At 38.6% G+C, this 24,382-nt stretch overlaps 1 protein-coding gene, 1 non-coding gene and 1 pseudogene across 4 annotated transcripts in view; 2 read left to right on the top strand and 1 right to left on the bottom strand.

Annotated features, from left to right (window-relative positions):
* The window catches only part of TXNRD3 (thioredoxin reductase 3), a 37,765-nt gene that overhangs the window by 564 nt on the left and 12,819 nt on the right, over positions 1-24,382 (bottom strand). For all 3 annotated transcript variants that reach the window (XM_039477628.2, XM_074404182.1, XM_074404181.1), the window contains exons 8-15: positions 23,844-23,959; positions 22,830-23,055; positions 21,485-21,577; positions 14,500-14,576; positions 13,801-13,957; positions 7,716-7,823; positions 3,191-3,286; positions 432-566 (exon numbers count right to left, since the gene is read on the bottom strand). In XM_039477628.2, coding sequence (XP_039333562.1) covers positions 432-566; positions 3,191-3,286; positions 7,716-7,823; positions 13,801-13,957; positions 14,500-14,576; positions 21,485-21,577; positions 22,830-23,055; positions 23,844-23,959 — 1,008 coding nt within the window. The remainder of the gene's footprint in view (positions 1-431; positions 567-3,190; positions 3,287-7,715; positions 7,824-13,800; positions 13,958-14,499; positions 14,577-21,484; positions 21,578-22,829; positions 23,056-23,843; positions 23,960-24,382) is intronic.
* Positions 16,785-17,466, top strand: LOC104650268 (rRNA N(6)-adenosine-methyltransferase METTL5 pseudogene; annotated as a pseudogene).
* LOC120367222 (U6 spliceosomal RNA) lies at positions 19,065-19,169 on the top strand. Its single transcript, XR_005581651.1, has one exon. It is a non-coding gene; the product is annotated as a U6 spliceosomal RNA (small nuclear RNA).

Raw genomic sequence — 24,382 nt, 5'->3', positions numbered from 1 at the left:
TTAAAATATACAAATCTGGCCAGCATGGTGGCTCATGCCTATAATCCCATCACTTTGAGAGGCCAAGATGGGCAGATCACTTGAGGTCAGGAGTTTGAGACCAGCCTGGCCAACATGGTGGAAAGCCGTCTCTACTAAAAATACAAAAATTAGCCAGGCATGGTGGTGCACACCTGAAGTCCAGCTTCTCAGGAGTCTGAAGCAGAAGAATCACTTGAACCCAGGAGGTGGAGGCTGTAGTGAGCCAAGATCATACCACTGCACTCCAGCCTGGGTAACAGTGAGACCCTGTCTCAAAAAGTAAAATAAAATAAATTAAAAATAAAATATACAAATCAGTTACTAACATGACGTCTTTCTGACAAGTGATTTATAATAGTTTTTCACACTATATCAACTGAAGCCAATTTTGAAAACATCTTGTTTCCTACCTCCCCACATGTGGGGTGAATTCCAATGGTGTCATCAAGTAGCTGTTTAGTGAGTCCACATTTCATTGCAGCTGCAAATCCTTGGGTAACCTCACCGGCATTTGGTCCAAGAATATGAAACCCTATCACCCGATCCTTTAATACAAAAACAAAACAAAGAGAATCCCAGTAGGTTAATGGTCTGAATACGAATCCATTCACTGCAAGTTCACAGTTAAAATATACAGCATCTACTACAGAAAAAGAACTTCAATGTCAAGTGAGCAGAGAACATTACCATGAAACTGTGAGCCACTGTAGTTAAATGAGCCAGTAAATGCACATCCAGAGTTAATTTGCACTCAAATTTACTAGAACAAGCAATTTACCCACTGCATGAAGGAGTTCATTAGTATGATGTAAATTTCCAAATTATGCTGAGACAATGCTCAACAACAACATAACAAATCTGAATTAAAGTCCAACACTGGAATAACTCTAAGGCAGCAGGTTTTACTGGAAATCAGAGGTTGCTGGCCCAGGAAGCAAGGCACCCTGCTCCCAACATCAAGTGGAGACAAAGGAAAGGCTGGTGCAGGGCTGTCACCCAGGGCTGTGTGCTGAGAGATACAGGGTGCAGGCAATGAGCAGACCCACCAAGATGGGAAGCAAGATGTGCAGTCGCTTTCCATGGTAATAGTGCATTCTAGGCTGTCCATTTGTCAATGTTCCTTTCTCAGACTATTCTTCATTGTGATATTCAACAGTAAAAGCATACAAGAGATGAAGAGAAACACTATAAAAGGGCAACGGAGGCCAGCGCCAGGAAAAATCCTTGCCCCCTGAGCTTCTGGAGGAGGCAACAGCTCAGAACAGCCACACTCATCTGCATCTGCTGGTGAGCACTTCAGAGGGGAAGCAGGCAGACGCTGCCTGGGCTGGGGCTTCTGAGTGAGTTCCCAGGGCCCATAGAAGACTACTGTGTTGAAACCTGAGGTGGTACATTGCTCAGCAAGCAGAAAAGGAGGGCAGCTCAGAGCAAAGTAAGGACACTTGATGAGAATTTCCACTGAAAATTAAGGTCCTGAGTGAAGGAAGTCTCATTCACAATTCTGACTCCAGAACTAGAGTCCAGCATTTCCATTTTGTAAGTTTGAGGGTGCTACTCAAGAAACAGGCATGTGGCCAGGTTAAAGGGAAGGGGCACATGCTTCCCTTGCTCTCTAACCCTTGCTCTCTAACCTTGCTCCCATGGTTAGAGAGCAAGGCCAAGAGTGTGGCCTGGGAACCTGGGTGGGGTCCAGAGGGGTAGTGTGGGATGGCGCAGAGGGGCTCAGTGACGGGAAATGGGGCTGACAGCCACAGAAGTGTAGCCCACAACCCCATGAGGAGGTCAGAACTAGCATGACAGCTGCAACTCCTGCTTCAGCTGTGGCTCTCCCATCAAAGCCCACACTCTCACTTTCAGAGGGTAATACTGTATACAGTCTTTCTCTGCTCCCTTTGGAAAGGCTGCCCAAACTCTCATAAATTGACCTGAGATAACTCTGTCCCAAAGAAACAGGATGTAGTCCAGCACATGAGCACCCACTCTCGGAAGCACAGCTGCAAACCTGCCCAACCTGGAGCATTTCAGAGGTATTATGACCACCATCCCTGTCACTGCCCTGTAGCCCATGTGCAACTACTAAGGGACTAAGCCCTAGAGCTGTGGATGGCTTCACCATTCAGGCAACAGAGCACACGCTAATGGGCTACTAGCCTGGGACACGCTGTTTTCTGTTATACTGAGAATAAGACAAATACAGAGATGTGGGAATTAATCAAGATCATGACTGCTGCTCAGTAAACTTTGATGTAAATGCCACTTGTTGCTGTTCACATTTATCTATTTTTATGTTTCATCTCCCCAGACAGATGATAAACTCTTCAAGAGAAGAACCAAGTCAGAACACTGCTTTCTACATTCAGAATTCTTTATAAAGCAAATTATAAATAAGCTGTGCTTTAAACTAGGAAGGCTGTTAACCATTTTGATGCTCACCCCTCATAACCAGGAGGAGGAAAGCCTCCGATGATGGGCTGCTGCTTTAGTGAAAGCATCAGCAATTAGCTCAGTAAGTCGAGTTTCACTTTGTGTGAACATCTCCATCTAAAGAGTTTAGACACACATTCAGTCTGTTTATAAAATGCACACATACAACTTACAATTTATTATTTGATGACCAAAATTTTCATAGATCTTCTAGTTCTAAACTATCAAGTTTAAACTATCAAGCTATCAAGATGGCCCTGGGAAGAGGCAGCTTTCAGTGGTATACTTTGAGAGGACACTGGTAAGGCTCAATTACAAACTGTTACTGCTCAACCTCTGTGACATGTTGACTAGATGACAACATGGAGGCACTCTGCATTGTCCTGAAAACTATCTTTAAAAGGTTATAAAAATGCAGCAGTCCCAGCTGCTCAGGAGGCTGAAGCAGGAGGATCACTTGAGGCCAGGAGTTGGAGACCAGCCTGGGCAACATGGCAAGATCCCGACTCCACACACACACATAAATATATGTGTATATATATGTACATATATATATAAAATATATATTTTATATATATGTATATATATATGTATGTATATATATGTGTGTATATATATATAAAATATGTATTTTTTTTGGTATTTGGATTTATATATATAATTTATATGTATATAAATCCAAATGCTAAAAATAAAAGCTACATTTAAAAATCACAGCATTTTGGCTTCTAGTGGCATTACATACATGGTCAAATTTATTGCAGATTATCTTTGCGTAACAAGTGTTGTTCTCTCTGCCAGCTACTGTCCATTCAAGAGGCCAGAACAAAGTATGATATATCTGGAAGATAAGAGAGAGAAAAAGGGCAGGATTAATGTATATGGAAACGATTCCTTGATAGGCTCTTTAATTCTATAAAGGCAATAATCTCCATAGCAGCTTTCGGAAATTTAAAGTTCAGTAACCCCACCTTTACGTATCTGTTGGGGCATAGGCCAAGGCTCCTGAAATGCCAGCTGCATACATGTGTTGACCTTTGTTGTGCATGCTTGGCTGTTAGTCCAAACAAAAATCCACATACAAAATTTAGTTTTCAAACATGTATAGAACATCAGCAACCCAAGGCAGCACACTAGGCACAGGCCCTTATGTGGGCTGCAGAGATGAAGGCTGAGATTCTGACGTCAACAGCTGACACCGATAACAGGGCTCACGTTCCAGCAAATTTGAGGAGGAGAGGAAGTAAAATAGCTCCAGCCATTTAGAGCTCCAGAACCGGGGCCGGGCGCAGTGGCTCAAGCCTGTAATCCTAGCACTTTGGGAGGCCGAGACGGGTGGATCACGAGGTCAAGAGATCGAGACCATCCCGGTCAACATAGTGAAACCCCGTCTCTACTAAAAATACAAAAAATTAGCTGGGCATGGTGGCACGTGCCTGTAATCCCAGCCACTCAGGAGGCTGAGGCAGGAGAATTGCCTGAACCCAGGAGGCGGAGGTTGCGGTGAGCCGAGATTGCGCCATTGCACTCCAGCCTGGGTGACAAGAGCGAAACTCCGTCTCAAAAAAAAAAAAAAAAAAAAAAAAAAAGAGCTCCAGAACCTAGCGATAGGAGAGCAGGGATCACGTCTCTCTCATTTCTGTCCCCAAGCCCTCATGCCAGTGCCTTGAGTGTACCTCTATGCCTCTTCAATCTGGCACAGTCTTCTAAGAACCAGAACAAAATGCCATGTGCCCTTTCTCCAGCTTGGGGTGGCTGTGGTCTCCCAGTCTTGCACCTCTGAATCAATCCATACACAAACGGGCAGTTAATGTTGGAAGAACAGAATTGGAAATGTACTCCACAATGGATGGATTTAAATTTAAAAATACCACCCAGAAATAACCATTTTAAATGTTAGGGAAAAGCATCAATTGCTGGTGCATGCAAGAGTTAAAACAACATTTTTATGAAGGAGGTAACATAGTATACAGTTATTTGTAGCAAAAAAAAAAAAAAAAAAAGATTTAACTTGTTTTTAACAGAAGAGAAACTCTTCTACTCTTTTTTTCTTTTTTGAGACAGGGTCTCACTTTGTCACCCAGGCTGGAGTACAGTGGTACGATCATGGCTCACTGCAGCCTTGACTGGCCAGGTTCCAGCAATCCTCCTGCCTTAGTCCCCAAGCAGCTGGGACTATAGGTGTGCATCTCCACGCCCAGCTAATTTTTGTATTTTTTGTAGAGATTGGGTGTCACCATGTTGCCCAGGCTGCTCTGGAACTCCTGAGCTCAAGTGATCCACTTGCCTCAGACTCCCAAAATGCTGGGATTACAGGTATGAGCTACCATCCCCCACTACTTGTACCTATTTTAATACAAACTTTTTAATCTCTGCAGCTATCAGAAACAGGAATGTTTGTTTATCTCAAGATACGCTTTTCTAAAAACACACCCCTAAGGTTAAAAAGAGATGGTACAAACTCTTACCAGGTTTTAAGCATGATTCTTAGAACAGCAAGCTACTATTTCTGATGCGTTCTATCACTTCTGCTATGAATGAAGGAGGTGAACACTCACACTTCCTCCTATCTCCTTTCACTCTTTCACTGGTTTTGTCAAATGTGCTTTTTTCCTTCTAACACTTTGAAGATTTTACTATATTTAAGTTTCTAACCCTCTGGTTCAAAGTGGGTGTGAAGTGTGGATCCAACTTCCAACTTTATATTTTTCCTTAATAGCTATCCACTTATTCCAGCACCCTTTAATGGATGGCCTGTGCTTTCCCATGGTTTTAAAATATGACCTGTATCATAAATTCTTATGAGCATTTAAATCCATTTCTGGGTTTCACATTCTGTTCTACTGATCTCGCTGTGTCCATCTGTGTGCCACTGCTGCACAACTGTAAGTACTGCAGCCATGTGATCAAGTTTCGTATCTAATTAGGGCTCCCCTCATTACTCTTGAAGTTTGTTTTTTTTTTTTTTTTTTTTTTTTTTAGTCAACCTATGCACAATTACAGACATAATATTCAAAGCTCTGCTATGGAAAACAGTGATCTCTGACCCCACCCATTTCAATGAACCCAGAGGCCACAACTTTCACCTCTTTTATTTAATTGGCTATTTATGTTTCTAAATAACATGCTTATTTGCTACTGCCTGCCTTTTCTATTTCAGGCTTTATTTATTGACTTGGCTCTATGCAAAAAGCAAGATGAGCTCTCTTCCCTGGCCCCCTGACACTCACTCTAGCTCCTTTCTGCCCTCCCCTATCACCATCTTCCCAATACAGTTATACTCCTAGCTATCATAGTTACCAGTGTTTCCTTTACTACATAAAAGCTATTCATGGACAACTTGAAAGCTACAAGCAAAGGATGAAGCTGCACTCTTAGCTCACAACACAGACAGACATTAACTCAAAATAGATCACAGACCTAAATGCACTTACACTTTCTCCCATCTCTACTCATGCATTGCACGTGTTGCAAAACAATGCTGGTCTACAATGACAGCATATACAACTGTGGTCCCACAACATTAAAATGGAGCTGAAAAATTCCTGCCACCTAGTAACATTGTAGCCATTGTAACATCATCATGCAAGCAACACATTACTCACTGTTTGTGGTGATTCTGGTGTAAACAAACCTACTGCACTGCCAGTCCCTAACAGTCTAGCACATATAATCATGTACAGTACATAATACTTGATAAGGATAATACATGTAATATGACTATGATACTAATTTATTTATTATACTATATATTCTATATATTCTATTATTATTTTAGAGGGTACTCCTTCAACTTATTAATTAACTGTGAAACTGCCTCAGGCAGGTCCTTCAGGAGGTATCCAGAAGAAGGCATTGTCATCATTGGAGGTGACAGTTCCCTGTGTGTTACTGCCCCTGGGACAGGATGTGGTGGGAGAAGACAGTGATATTGATGTTTCTGACCTTGTGTAGGCATAGGCTAATGTGTGTGTTTGTGTCTTCATTTTTTATAAACAAGTAAAAAAAGTTAATAGAAAAAGCTTATAGAATAAGGATATAAAGAAAGAAAACATTTTGTACAGTTGTACAACGTATTTGTTTCTCTACAACAGGAGCTTAAAAAAATACTAACATCACATTTTCATTCCTGTCAAAAAATAAATCAGGTGAGTTGATCTACAGCAAACCTCGGGGAAAAGATCTTAAAGCAATCCCAAAAACTTGGGGAATTTATTTCCTATAAAGATACTCCATTGTCAGGAACAGCCTTCTACATCCTTCCGGTCATGTGCCTGACATCTTTCTACCTTAATTTTTCATTAATTTCAAAAAGTTTTAAAACTAAATGTTAAATCCATGATTATTAACAATTTTCTAAGACCCAAAAGCTGACCAATGCAAACAGCATAGCTTATTATTATATTGAGTTAATTATAAACCCTGATAAAATAACGTTCTCTAAAATGTAAATTTCAAAAACAACCATCTAAAATAACATTATAAAGTTTTAATCATACATTTTCCCAGCACCAGAAATTTAAATAGGAATTTCATAAATCCTTAGGGCATTTAACTAGGGAATATCAACTCTATGATTTAAAGAAATTCCCAATAATAAATTAAATCATACAATTAAAATGGCTTAAAAGGAAAGGACTGTAATTTCAATTCTTTTTTACTTAAAATATCAAGTATTAATAACCCTCCAACTCTTTTCATCTCTCCCTCCTACGCTGGGAAAATGGGCAGAAAAAAGCCAATTAAACTTCCCAGCAAAATATGATGTAAGAAAATATATTTAAGGTTATAACTGGATGGGGTTGGGGGTAAAGGAGAGGTAGCAACAGAGGGGTGTAGAGGATGTCCTTTTGGGAATCTGAAGAGCCCACAGGCAGACAACCCAGGAACTTCACACCTTACCACCCAGAGCCATGCTGATGGGATGGGACTGGCCACTAGGCCTTGGTACATTCCTACCCTTGCATTCCCAAAAGATCTTAAAATAACTTTGGGCTTCCTTGCATAAGTTTGTTCAAATAGATTTTTGTTACTTGTAATTCAAATGTCCTGACTTATAGATTATACTTCCCTCTTTCTCAACCATATTCTTCTTGTTTGCTAGACAGGCAGGGTTTAAATTAATTGCTAATCTTCCTAAAATAGGAATATGATTTCCTACAATATAACCATCATAGTAACTTGCAAAATGATGAAATAAAAAGTGACTGCAAAGACAAACTGTTGATTAAAAGAGATTTTTTAAAGAAAGTAATAAAACACAATCTTACTTCTAGATTCTCTTTTTTATATATTTCAATAGCCTTCTCTTCAGATAATCCACAGCAACCATACTCCAGAGGAGTAAACACCGTAGTTGGAACATTAATATAATCACACTGAAAAATAAATACATTACATAATCTTATTTTGTGATACTTTATAGCAAAAATCTGTATTACATATATTTATAAAAAGAAAATAAATGAGTCCAGTTCAGTGTAACTAATTCTTAAAATGCCAACAGCTTCAGGAAAATTCTAAGGTACATTAACAGAAACCTGGGATGGCTCCCTGACCCAGGGGCAGAGACCACACACTGGCCAGCCACCAACAGATGGGTCGGCTCTCCTGGAGCACAGACTCGGGGGTCCAAAAACCCGAAGCTAGAGGTGGAGGTGGTGCCACCCAGCTGCTCCTAAAGACACTCTCCAAAATGTTTTCTTTCCATGCCCATCATTCTGGGCTCTGCTCTCTTGGCGCACTTCTTCCAGGCAACCTTGAATTATGCTACCTCACTGGAAACTGAGACTACCTCTTGGCCATTTCATATTCCTTATGCCACTGAGAGGCAAGGCAGGTATGCAGCTCAATGGTGCTGAACTGGGTGTTCTTGACTATCAAAGGGGGATGGCACATGTGAGTGTGTGAATACATCTGGGAGAGTGCTAATATACCACAGGGACAAGGATGACCACAGGTCATCTCTGCAGTCCAGGGGTTAAGACAGAACCATCTCCAGAGCCTTTATCAGACTGAGTCAGAGAAGAATGGACATCACAAGAAGACTGTGCACTCCGAAGCTGGCAAGCAGAGCCCCAGCAGCCCTGTAGAGAAGCAAGGTTCACAGGTGGCACTCCTGCCTAGGAGAGGCCTCAACTTGGGAGACAACAGGGCCTCTCTGGCTGTGTGGAAAGGAGCTGGAATACTTTGTTGGTTGAACCATGAAACCATGAAGAGAAAGCTGTGTGTAGGTGGCAGAGGTGCCTTGCCCAGGCACAGCCCCTTCAAAGGACATCACCGCCCATAGCACTGTATGTTTCCCAACCCCTGCCAATGGCCACAAGTGATTAGACTAGGGATAGCCATCTGACCTCACAAACACCAATATATAAGCTGGCCAGAAATCTACAGAATGGCAGAAAAAGGTGAACTGAGTCAATCCAATTCTTTCTTTTGTAGGAAAATTAACTAGAAGCAAAGAGAATTTTCTAGGTGGTAGAGGAACAGGAAGAAATGGACCTGCAAAGTTGTCACCAAGTTAGGCCAAGGAGGAGCACATTTATACAAACACCCCACTATGCTGCTGGGCCCCAGAGCAGCCGGGACTCCAAACGCAGGCAGGCCCAGCCCTAGTAGAGTTCTTTTTCTAGGTTCCTCTGTGATTCTACCTATTAATCCCAGGATTCTTACAGTAACTTCCCTCAATTTGCCTAGTTTGAGTGAACTTCTATTCTTTGTTAACCCAAAGAAAAATAAAACACCACCAGGTATCCCCCAAATCAATGAGAGGATTTACATATAACACAGGCAAGTTCTCCATTAGCCTAGATTCTTATGCTCTCATGACACTTCATGTTTGCCTACCAGCAAATGATGGGTGAGCCAACCATTTATTTTCTTTTCCCAGCATGGCTCAGAAAATCACACAACTATGTGAACTGCCTGGGTATTTTCTGACTTCTGTGAGGCACTCGCAAGTTGTCAATCCATTTATTGACTGGCAGCTGACCCCAGATTCCATACCTTACATGGGAGTCCTCATTCTTCACAGAAGCCTTTGTTTCCTGTTTCATATCAATTAAGAAAAAATAAACAGAAATGGCTCAACTTTGCCCCTTTCTCCTAAAAACCTTCTCCACATCTTAGACCATCTCCTCTACGTGGACTTGACTCATGCTACCCTTCCCATAGGCTTCCTTTCAATCTTGGCCTTTCATCTCTTTCTTTATGCTCTACATATATTGCTCCATATTCTAATCCCTCCTCCTCACAGACACAATGATTAACTTCTTACAGTATCAGGCAACTGCTCAGCCAACACACACCCTAAAATGCTATTTGCACTTGCGATAAGTCCTTGCACATTTAGCATTCCTGGCCTCCAGCCATTAATGCCAGCAGAGCCCCCTCGCCAGTCGACCCTCATGCACCAAATGCACCCACCCACAAGGTCTCCATGCAAGGCCTTGGCAGGTACCTGGGGGATGAAGCAAAGCAGCACATAGCATTCCTCATGAAGAACCTGTGCCCAAAGCTCTTCACCTGAACACACTCATGCAAAAACAATTGGAGAAATTCAGAATGTGGGACATTATGCCAAAAAAAAAAAAAAAAAAAAAAAAAAAACCTGATCCATCAAAAAGTCAGTGTTAAGAACTGGAGCAAGACAAAGATGCTCACTCTCACCAATCTTATTCAACACAATACTAGAAGTCCTAGCCAGAGTAGTCTGGATGAGAAAGAAATAAAAGGCATCCAAACTGGGAAAACAGGAAGTGAAATTGTCCCTCTTTGCAGACAATGTGATTTCATATGTAGAAAAACCTATGAGATTCCACCAAAAACTCTTAGAATTGATACATGAACTCAGTAAAGTTGCAAGATACAAAAATCAACAAACAAAAATCAGTAGTGTTTCTATATACCAATAACAAATTAACTGAAAAAGAAATCAATAAAGCAATTTCATTTACAATAGCTACAAAAAATAAAATATTTAGGGATAAATTTAATCAAGTAGGTTGAACCACTTTACAATGAAAACTGCAAAACACTGGTGAAAGAAACTGAAGACACAAAAATATAGAAAGATATTCCATGCTCATGGACTAGAAGAATTAATATTGTTAAAATGCCTATACTACCCAAAGCAATCTACAGATTCAATGCATTCTATTAAAATAACAATGACATTCTTCACAGTAGTAGAAAAAACAATATTAAAATTTGTATGAAACCACAAAAGATGCTGAATAACCAAAATAATACTAAACAAAAAGAATCAAACTGGAGGCATCATACTACCTGATTTTAAAATATACTACAAGTCATAGTATCCAAAACAGCATGACATTAATATGAAAACAGACACATAGACTATGGAACAGAACCTGGAGCCCAGAAATAAAACCACGTATTTACAGCCAACTAATTTTTGACAAAGGCACCAAGAACATAAACTGGAGAAAGGACACTCTCTTCGGTAAATGGTGGTGGGAAAACAGTATATGTAGAAGAATGAAACTGGACCTCTATATCTCATCACGTGAAAAAAATCAGTTAGAAATGAATTAAAGACTTAAATATAAGGTCCCAAATTATAAAACTACTGGAAGAAAACAGGAGGAATGCTTCTGGGCATTGGTCTAGGCAAAGATTTTATAGGCAAGACCTCAAAAATACAGGCAACAAAATGAAAACAGACAAATGAGACTGTATCCAACTAAAAAGCTTCTGCAATCAGCAAAGAAAGCAATCAACAGAGTAGAGACAACCTGTAAAATGAGAGAAAATATTTGAAAACTATCTATTTGAGAAGTTACTAATATCCCTATATAAGGAACTCAAACAACTCAGAGAAAAAAAAAAATACCCTGATTTAAAAATGGGCAAAGGATCTGAATAGATGTTTTTCACAAGATCTACACATGGACAAGTATAGGAAAAAATGCTCGATATCACTAATCGTCAGGAAAATGTAAATCAAAGCCACAATGAGATACCACAACCCGGTCAGAATGGCTATTATCAAAAAGACAAAAAATAGCAAATGCTGGTGAGGATGTGGAAAAAGGGGAACTCTTACACACTGTTAGTGCGAATGGAAGCCAGCAGAGCCACTATGGAACACAGTATGGAGAGTCTCCAAAACTAAAAATAGAACCACCGTATGATCCAGCAATCCCAGTACTGAGTATTTATCCAAAGGAAAGAATCAGTGTATCAAAAAGATATCTGCACACCCATATATTGTGGCACTATTCAAAATAGGCAAAATATGGACCCAACCTAGGCATCCATAGTGGATGAATGGGTAGAGAAAACATAATATATAAACACAATGAAATACTATTCAGCCATAAAGAAGAATGAAATCCAACCATTCAGAGTAACATGAATGAGCCTGGAAGACATTATGTTAAGTGAAATAAGCTGGGCACAGAAAGACAAATACTGCATGTTCTCACTCATATGTGGGAGCTAAAAAAGTTGATCTTACAGAAGTAGAAAGTAGAATTGTGGTTATTAGAGGCTGGGAAGGATAGGGTAAAGGGGAGGATGGGGAGAGGTTGGTTAATGGACACAAAATTACAGCTAAACAGGAGTTAAGTCCTAGTGCTTTATAGCACTGTAGGGTGAACATAATTAACAAGAATTCATTGCATATTTCCAAAAAGCAAGAAGAAAGGATATAACAGAATGTTCTCACACAAATAAATGACACCTTTGAGGTAACAGATATGCTAACTACCCTGATTTGATCATTACATGTTATATAAGTGTATCAAAATATCACTCTGTATCCCATAAATATGTACAAACATTATGTGTCAACTAAAAGTAATAGGAAAAAAGTCAGTGTCATAAAAAATAAAGGCGGGGGATTGTATCAGATTAAGAGACTTAAGCATCTTAAGAGCCAAATGTACTGTGCAAGTCAAAACACACACATACACTCTCTCTCTCTCTCTCTCTCTCTGTCTATTAAGGAATAACTTAGGAAATTGAGTATGATAGCAATTTTGTTGAGCTTCTCAGATATGGCAATGGAACTGTAGTTACGGAGGTAAACATCCTTGTACTCAGGAGATATATGCTGAAGTACTTAGGGACAAATGTCATTGATGTCTGCCACTTCAAAAACTGGCAGCAAAAAGCTCAGCAAAAGAAAAAAGGAATGTGAACTACACACACACATGTTCAGAAAAGGAGAGACAAAGCAAAAACAGCAGATGTGAATAACTGGAGAATCTGGGTGACAGGTTCAATACGGGTGATTGTTTACTACGGTTTCTGTGTTTTGACACCTTTCTAATAAAAAAGTTGGGGGAAATAAAGGTCTCACCAGATCCCTACTGCCTAGAGAAGGCACTACCAATTCTTTTTTGTGGCAAAGATTTTTGATGATCTGGCACCAAATTAGTTTTCCAGCCCCTTCCCAATTGTAACCTCCTATCACCAACTACTCTGCCTACACACATGCCAAAATGCTCTATGCACTGTGTTTGGGACAATTTTTCTTTGCATGAGATGGTACACTCAGCATTCCTGACCCCACCCACTAATGTAGCAGGCAGGGCCCTTCCCCAGTCACCCATCTCCCACCAACTCCACCACATGGCCACAGAGCTCCTGATGGAGCTGAGCAATACCTCCCCAGCTGAGAGCTCCTGGGACACTACTCATAGTCCTTAGCACAAGCCAAGTGCTACAGGTCTCTGTGTTCTTAGCTGGGTTAACTGCTCACCTGAAAAGTCCTTTGCTTCCTCAATTTTGAATTACTTATCCTATAAAGCCCATCCCAAATATTTGATTTAAAAATATGAAAAGTGGAAATCTTCTGTAGAAATCATCTGATTCACATCCTTGGCTTTGCAGATGATGAAACTAAGGTCCTCAAAAGTTAAACAACCTGACTATATTTATAGGCCAAGGGGACACTGAAGCCAGGACCAGAATCCTGACTCATGCCAAGAACTCCTATGCTATTACAGTGCAACAGTCTTACTTATGAAGGCTTTCTCCCTCCCTGCAGCTAGAATGAACCCCTTCAGTGTCTCTAGAGCAACCTGCTGACAGCACTCTAGCACACAACCATACTGTGTCTTCTGCTCAGTCTGTGCCTGCCTGACTCATGACCCCACCTACTTGGTAAGCCCCTGGGGCCTGTGCTTTGTGTATCACCCAGCACAACATCTTGTACACAGTGGACACTCGAAAGTATTTATTTCAATCCATTAGTAAATAGTCTACTGCAAATCATATCCCTGAGGAACCCTCTACTTGGAAAACAAGCACACAAGTTTTACTTGCATTAGTTTTTAAAATTATGATCTTGATCAAGATATTATCTCAAAACAGTAAGAAACTTACCTTTTCTAAAGAGGCCCCAAAGAGTCTCCGAGCTAGCAGCTTGCCTGACTGTACGGCGACGGGAGTGAGCTCTGGCTTACCCTCCAAAATATCCCCAACAGCATAGACATATGGCACATTGGTCTGTTCCACATCATTTACAGGTATTTTTCCACTTCTGGTAGTTTTTGAAAAGGGGAAAAAATAGATTACAACTCACTCAACACTGCTGGCTGACTAATACTCTTAGCCAAAGGACTAAGACTAAATACATAGAGAAAAGACCTCTCTTAGAACTCATGCACCTCACGATATCAATTATCTGTAAGATCAATGAATTAACAAGGGTTTCTGTAGCTCCAAAAGAAAACACCTCTGGGGAAGCCACAGACATTTCCTGGATGCCTAGGATATCTGCAGACTGTCTCTACAGTCTCACTTAGAGCTTTGGAATTTATCTTTTTGCCTGACCAAGGTCATAAAGATGTGCTCTAAATCACAGATATTAGATGAATATATCTCTGCATTTATTTCTTAAAGTCATTGTTTAATATATGAGCTTTTTAAGGCATTCAATAAAAATTATTGATGAAGAAATTGATTATAAAGAGCTTGCACAGAACTTATTATAAGATAAATTAAAATATATATTTCTTAGAGGTGATCTGCAGAAACCTGTTGCTTTGTGCAGCAACAGTCCAATGATCCCAATATACTTACTTCTCATTAATTTTGACACCAATCTTCTCCAAGCCTATTTTCCTTGTACAGGAGTCACGACCAATAGCTAACAAAACCTGCATTTGGAGAGAAATCAAAAACACATATTATCCATATCAGGAATGAAAGAGAGAACATCACTATAGATCTTTCATACATTAAAAGGGTAATAACGCAATATTGCAAAACAATCTATGCCAATAAATCCGACAGCTTAAGGTGAAATAGATTCCTTAAAAGACACAACTTACCAAACTTACACACAAAAGTCTGAAAAGCTTACAGGCTAAATTATGTCCCTTCAAAATTCATATGCCAAAATTCTCTCCTTAAGTAACTCCAAGGATGACTGTATTTGGAAACAGAGCCTTTACGGAGATAATTGGGGTAAAACAGGTCACATGGGTGTGCCATAATCCAGTATGACTGGTGTCCTTATAAGAAGATGAGCACATGGGCAACACAGACCAAAGATGACCATGTGAGGATACAAGGAGAAGACAGCCATGTGCAAGCCCAGGAGAGAGGCCTCGGAAGAAACCAACCCTGCCAACACCTTGATCTTGAACTTCCAGCCTCCAGAACTGTGAGAAATACATTTCTGTTGTTTAGGCACCCCAGTCTGTGGTACTTTTCCAGAACTGTGAGAAAATAATTGTCTGTTGTTTAAGCCACCCACTCTGTGGTATTTTGCTATGGCAGCCCTGGCAAACTAATATGCCCTATACCATCAAAGAAACTGAATTCACAATTTGTAAATTTCCCATAAATTAATTTCAGACCCAGATGGCTTCTCTAGGAAAGCCTATGGAATACTTAAGTAAGAAATAATGTTAATGGTACACAAACTCTTCCAGGAAAGAAAGAGGAAAAGGGATTACTTCCCAACTTCTTTTTTATGAGGCCAGTATAAGCAACTGACACCAAAATCAGATAAGGACATTAAAAGAAAAGAAATCCACAAGCCAACACTCCTCATGAATATAGATATAAAATCCTTAATGAAATGTTAGCAAATCAAATATAGTAATATAAAAAAAGGATGATTGATTGTGACCAATGAGTTTGTCCCAAAAATGGAAATTTGGTTTAACATACAAAAACCCATCAATGTAATTCATCATATTAACATATTAACATATTAAACAAAAAAATTCAATCATATCAATAGGTGCAATAAAGCATTTCACAAAATTAAATACCCTTTCATAATTAAAATCTTTAGAATAAAAGAAAAAAAAATTTCCATCACCAGATAAAAGGCATGTATAGAAAACTTACGGGTCATGTCCTGGAAATGATAAAAGACTGACTGCTGCACCCCTAACACCAGGAACAAGACAGGCATGTCCATTCTCACAATTACTAGTCAATACTGTATTGGAGGTCTTAGCCAGTGAAATAAGGCAAGAAAGAGATTAAAAGCATGCATACTAGAAAGGAAGAAACATTGTTTTTATTTGCAGATATGAATCCTAACAAGCTACAAAGTCAACATTTATATACTACCAGCTAGCCACTTAAAAATGTCATTTGTAGGCCGGGCGTGGTAGCTCACATCTGTAATCCCAGCACTTTGGGAGGCCAAGGCAGGAAGATCACCTGAGATCAGGAGTTCGAGACCAGCCTGATCAACATGTAGAAACCCTGTCTCTACTAAAAATACAAAATTAGCCGGGGGTGGTGGCACATGCCTGTAATCCCAGCTATTCAGGAGGCTATGACAGGAGAATTGCTTAAACCTGGAAGGTGGAGGTTGTGGTGAGCCAAGATTGTACCACTGCCCTCTAGCCTGGGCAACAAGAGGGAAATGCCATCTCAAAAAAAAAAAAAAATATATATATATATATATAAAATTCATATTAGCTTTAAAAACATGAAATATACTTAGCAAAACATGTGAAAGAGCTCTAGAGCCCCATGATAAAACATTGCTGAGAGAAACTAAGGAATACCCAAATAAATGGAAAAACATACGAGATTCATATGTTGGAAAAATCAATATTGTTAAAAAATCAGCTCTTCCAAACTGACTATGAAAAAAAGACAGTTCCAGCCAAAATTCCAGCAGACTTGTTTCTAGAAATTAAAAAGCTATTTTTAAAAGTTATAATAGAAAAAAAAATGAAGAAAAAAATGAAAAAAAAGGAAAAGTTATGTAGAAATACAAAGAATCTAAACAAAATTAGAATTCTAAAATTAAAATTCTACCTGATCTAAGATTTACCACAGAGCTCCAGTAATCAAAACAATGTGGTACTGGGGAAAGGACAGACAAATGGTCTATGGGACAGAATGAAGAACACAGAAATAGACCCACAGTTAAATGGTCTTTCATCAAAGGCTCCAAAGCAATTCAATGGCGAAAGGGAAGTCTTTTGGATAAGTGGTACTGTATATCCACACGGGGAAAAAAAGAACTGCATAGTGAAGCATGTATGTTCTATACAATCCATAACACATGTGATGAGGTGTAAAATAAAGTGTCTGCAGATCTAGGATGTGGCTGTGGAGTGCTTAGCCTTGGAACTGCAATGTGAGAAGCCAGGTTGCATGTTGGATTTGACATAGATGCAGATGCACTGGGAATATTTAATAGGATTGTGGAAGAGTCTGAATTCACACATGTTGGCATGGTTCAGTGTGATGTGTGCTCATTATCTAATGGAATGTCCAAGCAATTTTGAGTCCTCCTTTTGGGACCAAAAATAATAAAGGGACAGACATGGCTTTTCCAAAGACTGCTTTGGAAATGGCAAGAAAAGCAGTATATTCTTTACCCAAACCTTCAACTAGAGAACATGTTCAAACAAAGCTGCAGAATGGAAAATCAAGACAGATGTTATTGCAGAGCTTTGAGATGATTTGCCAGCATCACACAACTTTCAGGAAAAGAAATCAATGGACAGTGAAAGGGACCTAATTCAGTTTTCTTTTCAAAAGCCTCCAAAAGCAAAAGCAGCTTAAAATCTAATTAAAATAAATTCTAATTAAAATGAATGAGAATTAAGTTGTTTACTAAAAATATTAAAGACAGATTACAGACTTAAACATAAAAGGTAAAACTATACAACTTCAGGAAGGAAACAAAGGGACACTTTCATGACCTTTGGGTTAGCAGATTTCTTAAAGCACACAGAAAGCATGAACCGTAAAGTAAAATACTAATAAAATTGAACTTCACCAAATTTAAAACTACTGCTAACCCAAAGATACTACTAAAAAATACAAGGCAAGTCACAGACTGGAGGAAAATATTCACATTACATATATCTGAAAAAGGAATATTCCCAAGAAACATAGAAGTCCTGTAATTCAAGAATAAAAATTCAAATGATCCAACAAAAAATGGCTGAGATTTAAACAAATGCTTCAAAGAAAAGATCCATCAATGGCCAATAAACACATGAAAATTGCTGTCCATCATTAGTCATCAGGGAGATGCAAATAAAAGCCATAAGATACCTCTACATATCCACTAGAATGGCTAGAATGAGAAAGCCAGATGGCCCTAAAGGTCCTAAGGGTCTGGAACAACCAGGCCCTCACATATAGCTGATGGAAATACAAAATGGCATAATCATTTGGAAACTCTCTGGCAGTTTTTTAAAAAGTAAACATCATCCCATGATCAAGCAATTTCACTCCTATTTGTCCAAGAGAAATTAAAATATATGTCAGCTGGGAGCAGTGGCTGATGCCTATAATCCCTGCATGTTGAGAGGCCAATATAGGAGGACTGCTTAAGGCTAGGAGTTCAAGATCAGCATGGACAGGACAACACAGTGAGACACCATCCGTTTAAAAAAAAAAAAAATTAGCCAGGCATGGTGGCATGTGCCTGTAGACCTAGCAACTAAGGAAGCTAAGGTGGGAGGATCATTTAGCCAAAGAGTGAGAAGCTGCAGTGAGCCGTGATATCACCACTGCACTCCAGCCTAGACGACAGAGTGAAACCATTTCTAAATATATCTTTATAAAAAGCTTTCTACAAAGACTCTTCACAGCGTTTTAATCTCAATAGTCCAAACTGCAAAGAGCCTAGGTATCTATCCACAGGAAAATGAATAAACTGCTGCATTAATAAAATCTATATGATAAAAAGAACTGATGAATATAAGATGGATGATTGCTAAAAACATCAATCTGAATAAAAGAAGCCAGATATAAGGAGTACATACTGCACAATTCCACTTATGTGACATTTAGAGGCAAACCAGAACAAAATGAGTCTATGATGACAGAATCAGAATAGTGGTTGCTTAGGGTCAATGACTGGGAAAAAGCACAGAGAGCTTTCTGGACTCACAGAAATGTCCTGTTACCTTTAAAGGAGTGTGGATTACATGAACATGGACATTGTCAAAACTAACTGAACTGTACACCTAGGATCTGTGCATTTCACTACATGTATATTATACCTCAATACGAAACTAACCAATTAAGAGTTAGATATTATGGGCAACTTTATACCAACACATTTGAAAACTCAGATGAAATGCACAAATTCCTGGAAAAAAATATAACTAATCAAAAGTAAATCAAGGATAAAATAAAAAGCCTTGTGCTCACTTTGGCAGCACATTACTAAAATTGGAACAATACAGAGAAGATTAGCATGGCCCCAGCGCAAGGATGACACGCAAATTCGTGAAGTGTTCCATATTAAAAAAAAAAAAAAGCCTTAAAAGTCCTTTGTCTATTAAAGAAATTCATCAGTGGTCAAATATATCTCCATAGAAAATTCTAGGTGTAGATGGTTGCATCAGTGAATTCTATAAAACATACAAGGAACCAATTCTAATGTTACATGAATTTTGCTAGAGAACAGAAAATGAGGAAACATACTCCAAACTTCTTTCATGAGCAAGAATACCCTGATACTCAAACCTAAAATTAAAATATTCAATATGTAAAAGAAAAATTATAAGCCAATGCAATATGATTCATGAATATAAATGCATAAATTCTAAATAACCAAGTCCAACATTACCAAGTTGGGTTTATACAAAGGATACAAAGTTGGTTGAACATTAGAAAATCAATGCAACTCAACAAATTAACAGATTAAAGAAAACATTCATTATTTGCAGCTGCAAAATAAAAACAAACAAACAAACAAACAAAACACTGTTATAACTGAACATCCTTTTTTTTTTTCGAGGCAGAGTCTCACTCTGTTGCCCAGGCTGGAGTGCAGTGGTGTGATCTTGGCTCACTGTAACCTCTGCCTTCCGAGTTTATGCAATTCCCTGCCTCATCCTCCTGAGTAGCTGGGATTATAGGTGCCTGCCACCACGCCTGGCTAATTTTTTGTATTTTAAGTAGAGATGGGGTTTCACCATCTTGGCAGGCTGGTCTTGAACTCCTAACCTCGTGATCCACCTGCCTTAACCTCCCAAAATCCTGGGATTACAGGCATGAGCAACTGTGACCGGCACACTCAATCATTTTTAAATATACAGAACAAAGTAAAGGAAAAGACACTTAGGAAACAAAAAATAGAAAAGGAGTTCCTTAACTTGACTAACAGTATGTAACAAAACTCTACAGAAAACACCGCTTTTTAGTGAAACACCTTTCCTTTTGATATTGAAAATAAGACAAGAGTGTCTGCTATTGCCATTTCTTGTCAAGACTGTATTGAAGGTCCTAACTAATGCATTTATACAAGTAAAAAGGGGAAAACCAGCAAAAAGGAAGAAACAGACTGTCATTATTCACAAATAAATGTGTACACAGGAAATCTGAAATAATCTAAGGATAAATTTTTCAGTAAGGGTTTAGCAAGATTACTGAATACTAAATCAAAACACAAAAATAAGTAGAATTTTTATACACCAGAAAGTTAAATATTAAAAAAAAACCAACATTTGTAACTACATATAAATTACGTTAAGTACTTAGTAATAAATCTGACAGAGGTTCTTGATCCCTAAGGAGAAATGTATTAACTTTTCCAAGAATCATTGAAGAAAATCTAAATTAATGACTAGATATACCATGTTCATGGGTTGGAAGACTGAATATTGAAAAAGTCAAGTGTTTCCAAATTTTCCTATATATCTAATCCAATCCTAATCAAAATCTCAACAAGGTTGATTTGGGGGTTTTGGTTTTGTTACATGTTTTTTGGGTTTGTGGATGCTCTCTGGGTTATATTTTTGCTAACTGAAAAAATATCTACATAAAGAGTATATAAAACATAAATGGTTCATACCACTGCACTCAGCACTTTGGGAGTGCTGTAATCTCAGCACTTTGGGAGGCCAAGGTGGGCGGATCACCTGAGGTCTGGAGTTCAAGACCAGTTTGACCAACATGGGCAAACCCCATCTCTACCAAAAATACAAATTAGCCAGGTGTGGTGGTGCATGTCTGTAACTCCAGCTACTTAGGAGGCTGAGGCAGGGGAATTATTGAACCTGAGGGGCAAAGGTTGCAGTGGGCTGAGATGGCAACATTACACTCTAGCCTAGGCAACAAGAGCAAAACTCTGTCTCAAAGGAAAAAAAAAGTAAACATAAATGTATAGTTTTGGTCAAAACTATAAACTAATTAAAAAGAAGTATTGGCCTCTAAAGTATTCCATGGGTTAACATTGTTTGGAGATTTTGTACTGTTTGTTTTTGAGAAAGAAAAATAGCTTTGCTATTGTTTTTCATTATAAAATATATTAAATATTTATTGCAAAAATATTCAAATTAAGAAATGTATAAAATAACTAATTCTCCAAAAGTAAGCACTAATAACACCTGGACATATGTGCTTCCAAATTTTACATACAATTGCAAATACATATATTTTACCATGGTAATCCTCATGTATTACTGAAAACTCAAACAGCAGCAGCCAAACTATCTTCCATCGTAACACTCTTACAAAGAATAAAAAAATATTAATCAGTATAATCTACCTGTAAGTTTCATTTCTGTTAATTTATGAGTGTGTTCAATAACTTAATAATAAAAAAATAAAAACTCACTGTGTTATAGACTTCTTCAATTGTTTCTGTTCCTTCAGTAGATTTAGCCAATACTTTCAGCTTTCCAGGTGAACCTTTCTCCAACTGTTGAACCTAGTAAGAATAAAGAGTGTAATGATGTTATCTAAATATGATAAAAAAAGAAATGCATAAAAGGGTGTACACTGGTATGTTCATGTACACTTGTGTGTGTGGTGGTGGTATATACAATATGTGTTAGTATAGTTAAGGTTTCTGGACAAGGCAGAAATATAGAAAAGTGGACTGTCACAGATGCATTTTGGAGGTAGAAATGAATTAATGAATTAATTGAGATTGGAGGGAGAAAAAAAGAGAAATTAAGGGGTGTTCCTCAATACTGGCTTACTACGTTGTGTTAAATACCTTTTACCAAGTACTGAGATGGACCAGAAAGATTAGCAGGAGAATATATTTAGGTAAAAAATCTAGAGTTTCATTTTTCTCTTGTTAAGTTTGAAACGCTTATGAGAGATTCAAGTGGCAATTTCCAGTAGACAGAAGTATAAATGAATGTGCAATTCAGGAGAGACTCTTAAACAGGAGATATAAATCTGAGAATCATTAGCATTTAGATGATGCTTTAAACTATGGGCCTAGAGAAGATCATCCAGGTAATACAAGTGCACAGACGTGTAGAGGGGCCTGGAGGAAAACAAATGGGTGCTGGTGTCTATAGGTTGAGTAGATGTAGATGAGAAAACTATAGACTGTGGGGCCACATAAGCCAGAAAAGAGGGTGCTTCAAACAGAAGGCCAGTTTTACCACATGCTGTCTAGAGGCCCAGTAAGATAAGGACAGAGACTGTACCACTGGATTTGACGACAGGAAATTTGCTAAAAACCTACAACCAGTTTCAAAGAAGTAGTGGAGATGGAAACAGCTGACAGTCAGGTAAGTGTGAAATGGAGGCAAGAAATTAGAAGCAGCATGAAGAGTTTTGTTTTGTTTTGTTTTGTTTTATAAAGGAGAAAAGAAAAATGGGGACCCAGGCATAACAGCAGTGAGGGTAAGAGAAGTCTTAATTGTTCAAGATGAGAGTCAGTGACATGAATAAGGAAAAAGAAGACAACTAACTGAAGATGGGACATCCTTGAAAAGGTGAAACAAAGCAGGAGATTAGGGGATTCAGCCTCTGAAAAGAGCAAGGACACTTCCTATATCAGAGGGGACAAGTGGACAAATGGGGTTGGCTCTGTAGACTTGGGAGTGGAAACACTGTTTTAACATTATTTGAATACAGACTAATTTATGTAATGAAACGAAGTAAGGTGGGGTAAAGTGAAAACTCAGAGAAAAGAAACTGCAAATGCCATGCAGCCTTACCATCACAGGTATGAATTTCCACAGGAACCTCACACCATGCTGCTCCATGTAGGAACCCACTTTCTCTGCCATTTCTTGGTCAAAGCCACGGAGAAGGATTGAGCGTACCATAACTGTGACATCCAGGCCAAAGCCAGCCAGAAACCCTGCACACTCCAGGGCGACGTAAGAGGCACCTACCACTAACGTTTTGCCAGGGCAATAAGGCAGAGAAAAAAGGTCATCACTGAAAAAGAAAAATTAAAAAAAAGAATACCTAGGCAGTAAGAACGAAATGAGTGACTCATATTTCAGTGTATAATGGTCTTGTAAAGACTGAATTACAATTTAGTGTGTGAATGAAGCAACAACCTTTTGAAATTTGTAATTAAGTCTGCTGTGGAGTGGAACAATAAGTATACTTCAGTTTTTTCAAAATCAGATCACAAGCAAAGTTTTTTAAAAAATAAAATAGTATAGAAAATATCAGACTATATTATATGTGATGAGAAAAAAATCTGTTTGTTTTGGAGGTGTATGTATGTGCTACGTGAAGGGGTATGTGTTTGTTTACCTGGACAAACAATGTATTTAATTAATGTGAGTCAGCTCAAAAAAGTTTGCAAGTCATTGCACATATGTCCTCTGTTTGACCACCAAGAATAATTCCTATTAAATCTCAGTGTTAAGAAGAGCAGTATTTTTATCATAAGGATACTAAATCCTAGAGCTAATTGTATTTACTTATCTGCTTTGGCCTGTAAGAAGTTTAGAACCAAGTTCCAAGGGTACTTCTAGCAATCACCGAGACTCATATGTCATATTTTTGTACATTAATTTTGCCACTGGCCTTATTTACCTGACTTTATATTCTCTGTTTCATTGCCTTTAACTGTTTAGCTTCTTGCATTGCATGTATTTTCATTAGTCTATTCGAATCTTTTGTAGAATAAGACAGGAAGTAAATAAACTGGAAACATGTTAATATGGTGCAATTTATTAACATTAAAGTTAAAATGGTCCATTTAACCTTACCTGGTAATACAGTATTCTTTATCTCCTTGGATTCCTAAATACCGCGGCCTTTCACCCGTTGCTATGACAAACTGTGCAGCAGTATAATAAGTTTCCTGTCCATTTTTATTGGTTGCCTTGAAAAAAAGAAGTAAACCTCACTTACTCAACAAACACTACAGAGTACCAGACACCATGGACAAAACAGTTACTACCCTCATGGAGCTTCCCATATAACAGGAACAGCACACATGCAAAAAAGTAATAATGCAATGTGATAAGCACAAGCACAGAAAATAGAAATCTTTATGAAATATTAATCAAAGCCCCATGGTGAGGGTAGAGTAGTGGACTAGAAAGCCAATCAAGGATGGATTAAAGAAGGAGTGGAGATTTTCAAATGGAGATGAGAAAAGTGAAATGATGGGAGAGGAACAGAGACCTGGAAGACATAACAATGTTCACAAAAGCACATGGGCCTGGAAGGAGCTGGTTTGTGAAGACTGGAGAGCAGGGTTGTGTCAGAAGTGACATGGAACAGACAGACTAGAGCCAAGTGT

Source organism: Saimiri boliviensis, chromosome 8 (assembly GCF_048565385.1).
Source record: "Saimiri boliviensis isolate mSaiBol1 chromosome 8, mSaiBol1.pri, whole genome shotgun sequence".
NCBI classification, from domain to species: domain Eukaryota; kingdom Metazoa; phylum Chordata; class Mammalia; order Primates; family Cebidae; genus Saimiri; species Saimiri boliviensis.
Note: the sequence above shows the minus strand (reverse complement) of the source record. Positions and strands in the feature narration are given on the sequence as shown.